An 8,827-nucleotide genomic window follows, 5' to 3' on the forward strand; every position below is an offset into this window, starting at 1 on the left:
TAGACCTCGTGAGTCGTGTGCGCGCGTGCCTGTCGGCTATATATTAGCCTGGTTTCCCACTCAGAAGGTTTTCTTCAAAAGAAATTCGGGAGAATTAACCATAAAACTGCACTACAGAAGAGAAGTTAGTTGTGTTGAGCATCTCTGCAGAAAAACTGTCAGTCAAAGTTTCTCCTCTCGGTGGTTTGTGAGTCTGGTTCGGGATCATGGAGGAGCTGGCCCGTGAGAGCATCAGCCTGCTGGCCCGCTCTGCATCCCACGCGGACCCTCCGCGGCTCGGCTCGTTCGGCGCGGTGTTCATCATGCTGAAGTCCGCGCTGGGAGCCGGACTGCTAAACTTCCCCTGGGCCTTCGAGAAGGCAGGGGGAGTGAACACCGCCATCAGTGTGGAACTGGTGAGGACTCAATCCTAAAGGATTTTCACGCTGCTGTTGTTTGTGTTGTTTTAAAATGTGTTACTAGCTTGTTGTGCATATTACCCTGCAGGGACACTTTATTGATACTTAAGTGGAATAACGAGCAAAAAATGACTGCAAAAACCTGAACTTTATTGGTCTTTATCTTTGAATATACAGTATTGCTACTCAGAGGCTATTGGAGGGTTTGTGTCTGCAGGCTGAGTATGTATAGACCCTCCACCCTGCTGTCTCTCCCTAGTGTGAAAGAGGCTCACTTTTTTCACAGGTGAGCTCTAATGAAGCTTCCTGTTTAAGTGAGGACCTGAACTTCCATTGCACTGTCTGAAAGGAAAACTGTGTGTGTGAGTAAGTCTCGTGTTTTCCGTACTGGCTTTCTAAGAATGGCCCCAGGAGCCCCAGAGGTCAGGGTGCTCCTAAGAAGGAGCCTCAGTTTGATTTATGGGATGTCTCATCACATTTTTCATGTCCTTGATCCTAAATTGATTCCTTAAATCTGCTGGCATCAAGGCTCACCTAATGTTTGTAATGCATTTGTTTTCCTGTTAAAGAAATAAATTGTACCGAGGCAACAATCAGCCTATGTTTAAATGATTACAGATAGCCTATAATTAAAATGTACAGAATAATGTTTGCTCATAGGAAATATATCTTGCAGCACAGGTTTTCTTTGTCATTCTGCTTTCGGCTTAATCAATAAGTTGGTTGGCTGGAAATGAGTCAGTATCAAGTTTTTGATCAAACACTTAGGTTGTTTAAGTCAAACTAATAACTTGTTTGCTAGCTTGGACTTGATATCCAACACATCCTGCTAGAGAGACTGGAACAGAAATCCTATTTAGCAGATTGATTCTGTTTATACATGTTAACTTTAAGGCCTCTACTAAACCAAAGTTAGTCATGGAGTTCCACAAGGTTCAATGCTCGGACCGATTATTTTTACCTTATATATGCTTCCTTTAGGTAATATCATCAGAAAATCCTTATTAAATTATACTTTAAATATATTGACTTAGCTAAACTTAAAGCATACCTTAAGGACATAAAGAACTGGATGACGAGCAATTTTCTGCTACTTAACTTATGTTATTAAGTTATTGTGCTTGACCCCAAAAAACTAGAAACACCCTAATGCTGGCATTAAACTCCCAATAAAACAAATTTCAAGGACTGCCTCTTTTTTGCCTTTGCAACATTGTCAAAATCAAGCACATTCTGTCTCAGCAACGATGCAGAAAAAATAGTCCACGCTTTTTCTCACGTACAGAGCTCCTAATGGTCAGGTGCAGTCATATCTTAAAGAGCCAAGTGACCTATGTACGCACAATAACACCTTCTGTCTGGAGTAGTGTGTCTGCATGATTAAGTTTAAGTTAGAGTTCCTCACCTGTTGTCCCCACAGGTTTCGCTGGTTTTCCTGATTAGTGGTTTGGTGATCCTCGGCTATGCCTCATCTGTCAGCAGACAGAAGACATACCAGGACGTCGTGAGTGAGGTTTGTGGACGAGCTGTGGGTCAACTCTGTGAAGTCTGTTTCTGCTTCAACCTCTTCATGATCTGTGTAGCCTTCCTGGTGGTGGTGCAGGACCAGCTGGAGAAATGTAAGTTACTTTCATAATGTGGTTTCTTTCTTTATCTTAAATGGACTACACGGTGGAATAGCTGAAGTTTAGGAACTCATGCCTTTGTATACCCTTCTCTCTGTGAATGAAGTATAAACATAATTAATTGAGTGTATTGATCAAACTCTTTCCTCTTGATTGTGGGTGTGTTGGCACAACACAATGGCGATTGAGCCTATGGCCCCCCTCATGAAAGCCTTTGCATTTGCAGTATATAGTATCATTAAGGACTAGGTGTCTGTGGCGACATTTGCAGAAAAAATCAAGCGGCGCCCAGTTAGTGACGCGTTTTCCATCACCCAGCAGTGGTTAGTCTGCCAGAGAGGGTAGGCGGAGCTAAGCGGCTGCTTTTCCGGTCTCTGCAAGTGTTGCGAGTAAACAGTAATCTACTATGGCTGAACAAACAAAGAAAAGATCGATGACTACAGATACAACTTCAAAAACAAGTGAAAATCCAAAGAAAAAGAAACAAATTCACGCTCAGATGAAGGCAAACAGTCTAAAAAGGAAAGCGACCGTCAGCGAGGAAAATCAAGAGTTACAACCGGAACAAAGGTGAGCCAATCGTAGACGCCTGGTTATCTGGGACGTATGCACCCGCAATTGCCTTTTATTGCCATAAGGTGCCGCCAAAGAGAACGAAACTGAGAACTTCAAGATGATCACTTGAAGTTCTTTTTCTTGTTACAATGCTTTGCAGAATTTTCCATCTCTTAACTAGCATCATCGTCTCTAACCTTTTATCCAAACTAAACAGCCTGTATGGCATCTACTAGATATTATACTGCATGTTTTCATGTTATCCTGTTGCCCATCTGAGGTAGTGATCCATTTCCCATATCAAAAAAATAATCTCCTTTAGACCACAAATCAACTGCACTTTAATTTTCAGTATCAAGGTAAACATGTCACTGGAAATATTACTGCAGCCTCATTTTGTCATTTTGTTCATCTAAAACCCTTCAAATCCCTTTAATGTTTTTGCTCTGTTCGTATTTTTAACAGAACATTTGATTGGATTTACTAACACCTCCTTTTCCTAAAACATAAAACATTTGATTGGAAACTCTGCACAGAGCAGCGGGCAGATTAAGCAATCAGGGAGAGATCCTCAAGGAGATGTTTTAATATACATGAATGTTCAGTTTTGATTATTCTTTATGTTCACCCAGCAACATTAAAAAACCATAAACCACGCTGTTTAGCAATAAAAAGTAAATAAAGCTGGTGTCGAGCAGGATTTTCTGTGTCTTGCATACTGATGCCTTCCTGTTGCAGCAGATAAATAATGTTCATTTTGACTTCTTCTCCTTCAGTGTGCATTTCTTTATATGAGACGGTGACTGGCTCTACTGAGGCAGAGATGCCGTATCACTGGTACACTGACCAGAGATTTGCCCTCTTCGTCATGTGCCTCGTCATCATCCTCCCCCTGTCCATCCCAAAAGAAATCGGCATCCAGAAATACACAAGGTACACAACACTTACCTTTGGTCAGAGTCACATCCAGTTTTTATGTCATTTAACTGTTTCCTCTGTGGGTTAGTGTGCTGGGGACGCTGGCTGCTACGTATCTGTGTGTGGCAGTGATCGTCAAATATTACCTGATGGAGAGCCACACTGTTATAATAACTCCAGAGCGCAGCGAAGGGTCAGTAGCACTGCTTTTTATAAATTGTTGTTTTACATTTTATACAGCTGTTTTTTTGTTGTCATTAAATGTGTGTGTTTGTTGTGTGTGTTTTCAGCATTGGTTCGTGGGCTTCAATGTTCAGTGTCGTGCCAACCATCTGCTTTGGCTTCCAGGTATTAAGTCGTTAATAGTGGGTTGTTCAGATGGACTCCTGTGAACACAGTTAACACCACTTGGGGGCACCATGAGTGAATACTTGATATTTAATTTTTAGGGCATATTTTTGTTTTTTCCCCTACTTATTAGGATTGATGGATTATTTTTTTGTATCTGCTCACACATTAAGGGAATCTTGATTGTGGTCACCTACTAGCAGCTTACAAAGGAGGAAATACTGTTTTTAACCTTATGCAAAGATGGCTGGGCAAACTTTACTGTTGGTTTATTCCACACCCCACAAAATTAGACCATATTTTGACCCACACCTGTTCACGTACCCAAACAGCTACCCTAGCATGCACAGCCATAGATGAATACAAACATTTATATTTTTGGGACTGTAGGTGCAGCTGTCCATAAATGAATCCCATAGATTAATTATAACTATTATAATTTATACAGCACCTTTAAAACAGTTTACAGTGTGATTTCATAGAGAAAGTCAAAGCAGGCCGACATAACAGAAACCCCCAACATAAGGCTAAATATAAGCAGGAAAAGATTAAAGCACTGTAAATACGGTTAAAGCAAAAACTCAGGAGACAGAAGGATGAGTAAAGACAATAACAGCCAATATAGATTTTTTTAGAAGTGATTTTAAAAATGATTCTTAATCAATGTTTAAAATCCTCCCAAAGTCAGGCTTTGACTCTAAGTAGGAACAACAGAAGAAAAAGTAACTCCCTCTAGTGTCCTACAACTGATCTCACTAATCTTTGTGCCTGTGTGTGTTTGCAGTGCCATGAAGCATGTATAGCCATCTACAGCAGCATGGAGAACCAGAAGCTCTCCCACTGGGTGCTCATCTCTGTGCTCTCCATGTTCTTCTGTTTACTCATCTACACTCTTACAGGTGAGTTCACCTGTAACATGTTAACCTCTGTGCTTTATGTGCTCACCTGAAAGCTGCTGATCACACCCACTCTCTGATCTCCAGGTGTGTACGGCTTCATGACGTTTGGAAGAGCCGTCGCCTCCGATATTTTGATGTCATATCCAGGAGACGATGTGGTCATGATCATTTCCAGGCTGCTCTTTGGAATATCGATCATCACCATTTATCCGATTATTCTCCTTCTGGGGAGGTAGGTGACATCAGCTGATTCATATTGTGGAGTTTGTGTTTAACATCTAACGTGTTGTCTCTCTTTGTGTGGATCAGATCTGTCATCCTGAACTTGATGCTGCGCCTTCAAAGACGTCGTCGGGGAATCGTCACTCACTCGTTTGAGAGTCGCTGCAGAGTTGTTCTCACAGTGATATGGATCGCCATCACTCTTCTAATTGCCATGTTTGTCCCGGACATGGGCGAGGTCATCAGTGTCATTGGAGGAATCAGCGCCTTCTTCATCTTTATTTTTCCTGGTATGTAAACCACTTCTGAATGTGTGTGTATATCTGTGTTTTTAACGACATAATTTGAAATGCATGGACATTATTAGACATTATGATCTTGTCAGTCACCTGAAAATCACTTTGAATTGGACTAACCTGTGTGAAGGGTGCTAAACAAATAACTTCTTATTGATAGCCATGAATGTGACTCAGAAGGACAGCACTGGCAATGTGTGTGTTTGTGTGTTGCAGGTCTTTGCTTAGTGTTTTTAATGCAAAGTGAACCAGTGTCTGCAAGAGTCAGGTGAGTAAAAACTTTATATTTCTTTATGGGTTTTTTAAATATGATTTACTTACTAGGTTGATTCATTATTATAATTTCTTTATAATAATAATAATATTATAATCATTTCAAAGACATTTCCTGGAAACAAGTTTGTTAATATTAAAGGGATTGTTCAGATTTTTGGACACCATGTTGTATTACATACTTGCTAGTAGTGAAGCGGATGCAAAGCTATTAGCTTACTTACTGTCCCGTGGTCGGAGTTCTGGACAGTTCCTAACGTAGAATAAGTAGTTCCAGTGAGAACCAGAGTCAATGGTGATCCATTTTTAACACAAAATCATCGCCCTAGGATTTCATATACTGCCGTTTTTTTGGCACTATTTTCTCTCTTGACAAATCCAGTATCACTACGCCTGCGGCAGGCCGGTTTCTCAGGTGACGTGATCCATCAGCTGTCAAGTATTTCATACAACTGAGTGTAATATGGAAAACAGAGACCCATGACAAATTCTACATATACTATGTAACATAAAAAACAAGGTCACGTGCTGCAGGGTAACAATAACACAAGTGATGCACGTTATCAATCAACAGAAATCTGCTTCAATTTTTAATCAAAATAACAAATACACAAATACTCATTTAAGAGTTTGAATTGTGTGGTTGAAAAAATAAAAGTGTTTCTAAAACTGAGATGGCTTGTCTCCAGCGAAAAACACTTTCAGGGTAGATTTGATCCATTTTCAGATGACATGAAGACGTTTAAACATCCTAATCAATCAAACTATGATGGGTCCCTGATGTCCTGATTTCCTTCTGCAGGGTGATTTTAACAGTTTGGGGAGTCATAACTGTCGTTGTCGGAGCCTTCATCTTTGGACAGAGCACAACCATCGCTATCATGGAGCTTTTCCACAAATTCTGAATTTCTCATCATCATCATCTCTTACAACAGTAGCTGCTGGGACTTTGCCTTGTGCTCACCTCATGGCCATGGCAGAAAGTTGCATTTGTATAGGTGGTTGTAATTTGCAATATGATCCTCGTCAAGGCCTCTGAAGATCTTAAAACATATTTATTGTGAAAGAATGTAATATTTTTGTTTGTTTGGCGCATAAATATTTGATTTAAATGGATTGTTAATAGACAAATATGTATAGTGTAAAAGAGATGATGTCAAAATGCATTGTTATTGTTATTTAATGATGTATATGTTGGAAAAATATTTATGATTAAATATTTGTGTCTGTTTTATTACTGTCTTTGGAATGACAATAATATACCTGTATTATTATTAAATGAGAAATCACAGTGTTGTTTCTTTGAGCATTCTTTTATACCTGAAAACTCCACCAGGGGGCAGTATTGCACCACAGCAACATTATTTATTTATCTGCAGAGTCCCTCATTCACACGTGTAGACCTGCATATTGGCGCTACAGATAAGAGAAAAAACAGTTATCAGTGTTTTTATGGTCTCGGCGAACATTCTGACAAGTGTAAATCAAGTAAGCAAGAGAATAATATTATTTAATGTCACCAGATGGATTTTATGCCCTTGAATTATATGTTAACTTCCACTGATGATAACGTCACGGAATAATGTTCAGATTTTCTTCTCTTAAAATAAGCTACATTATTCTTATCCTTCCTGCATTTTCTACTTTGTCTCTCCACTGACCTCCCCACGGCCTGAATCATGTGAGTGATATAAATGTGCACCTTTCATTGAGCACAGATTCATGACTGAGGTATGCTGAATATCACTGTTTATTGTTTATTGACTTCAAGCTTAAAGGAGTTATGGCAGGCTGCGTGTGAGCGTGCACGTGCTCACACATTAGTGTTTGAGTAAGTAATGATTTACAGTAAATCCAGAAAATGGGTGCTGTATGAGGGTCTGCCTGGAGGGGTCTGCTTAAGAGCAGCATATCAGCAGTGCTAAGTTCACATACCCATCTGTCTGAATAGCTTCGCAGCATTAATAAGAAGTTATTTCTAAAACAGACCATCCAGAAACACAGCAGCTCCATATCGACGCCTCGGTTATGTAATGGGCTTTTTCATCTCTTGCTGCATGAACGTCCTCAAGGGAAAACCTCAAACTGTGATACTCTACTTGTGTTTAGCCCAAGGGATTATATTCCAACCTGCTGGCCAAATGACTAAATCCACTAAATGCCCGAGTAAAATCCTCGAAAATCACCCAAACTCCTTCTTGAATCCAACAGCTGCACTCACTTTGAACCAGCCTGCAGATTTGTAAAGGCAACTTAGCAGCCTGAGCAAACTTCAATTATCTCCCGTTCAACTCATTTCAGGATTTTCTGCCTGGAAAATTAAAGAATGACCAACATAACCTGCCTAAAATAGGAGTCTACAGCCATGCTAGGAGCTGAGTTTCACTTGTAATTTGAGCTGAATGCTAATGTTAGCATGCTATTATGCACGCATTGACAATGCAAACATGCTGATATTATGGGAAACGTTTTGTGAAGCATGTTAGCATGCTAATATTTGCAATGTATGAGAATGTAACTCAGTGCACCTCTGAGGCTGCTTGTAATGCCATTAGTTTTGTAGGTGTTCAATCATAAACCAAAGAGTAGACGAAAGAATATGTTGCTGAAAGAAAAGTGAGTTATCATATTTCAATTTGCAGGTAGTCTGACCTGCAGGACATTTTTTAGTCCTTGAGCTGTTAACATGCTAACGATTTCAAAATCCCTATTGCTACTTGAATAAACAACAATAATCAACAAGAGCTAGCAACCTACACACTGAAAATGGCACGTTTTGATTTGGACTGTGCAATAAGGCAGGCTATATGTATTTTAATGTTTTATGTGGCTTTTTTTTGGAAGGATTAGGTGAAAATGTTCCATCAAAACAGGTTCTCTCCTAACATTATTTTGAAGGCCTCTATGGCGGCATCCCGGGATTAGTGCCGTCAAAGAAAAATCTGATTGATTTAAAGAAATGCAAACAATCTGTCGTATTTTTTCCCCAAAGTGAGAAATAATTATGGGTTCAGCCAGCCATTTTTCCAGCGCTGGTACAGGACAGTGTGGAGATAGTTCTGGCTGTGACAGACCAGTTGGTTAGTTATAACAAATCACCATACAGGGAACGTAAATATGTCACACAAATCCATCCAATAGTATGTTAGACTTTTCACTCAAAGCAACAAATTCATTCTCATGGTCGTGCTAGAGGAAAAGTCAGAGGATAACCAAAGTCACTAAGATTTGTTGTGTGAATATGAATCCAACAGTTGTGGAATTTTTTCGGTCCGAACCAAACAACGACTGAT

General features: G+C 39.9%; 1 protein-coding gene across 1 annotated transcript; it reads left to right on the top strand.

The window, feature by feature from the left end:
- The first annotated feature begins 206 nt into the window (after positions 1 to 206).
- Positions 207 to 6,439, top strand: slc38a8b (solute carrier family 38 member 8b). Its single transcript, XM_069661221.1, has 10 exons — positions 207 to 395; positions 1,819 to 2,017; positions 3,355 to 3,511; positions 3,585 to 3,689; positions 3,787 to 3,844; positions 4,629 to 4,743; positions 4,828 to 4,975; positions 5,053 to 5,255; positions 5,478 to 5,529; positions 6,337 to 6,439. The coding sequence occupies exons 1-10, from the start codon at positions 207 to 209 to the stop codon at positions 6,437 to 6,439; spliced, it is 1,329 nt and encodes a 442-aa protein (XP_069517322.1).
- Positions 6,440 to 8,827: the final 2,388 nt, after the last annotated feature.

Source organism: Semicossyphus pulcher, unplaced genomic scaffold (genome assembly GCF_022749685.1).
Source record: "Semicossyphus pulcher isolate SPU_LCO1_2020_fin unplaced genomic scaffold, fSemPul1.0.p SCAF_1, whole genome shotgun sequence".
In the NCBI taxonomy this organism is placed as follows: Eukaryota; Metazoa; Chordata; class Actinopteri; order Labriformes; family Labridae; genus Semicossyphus; species Semicossyphus pulcher.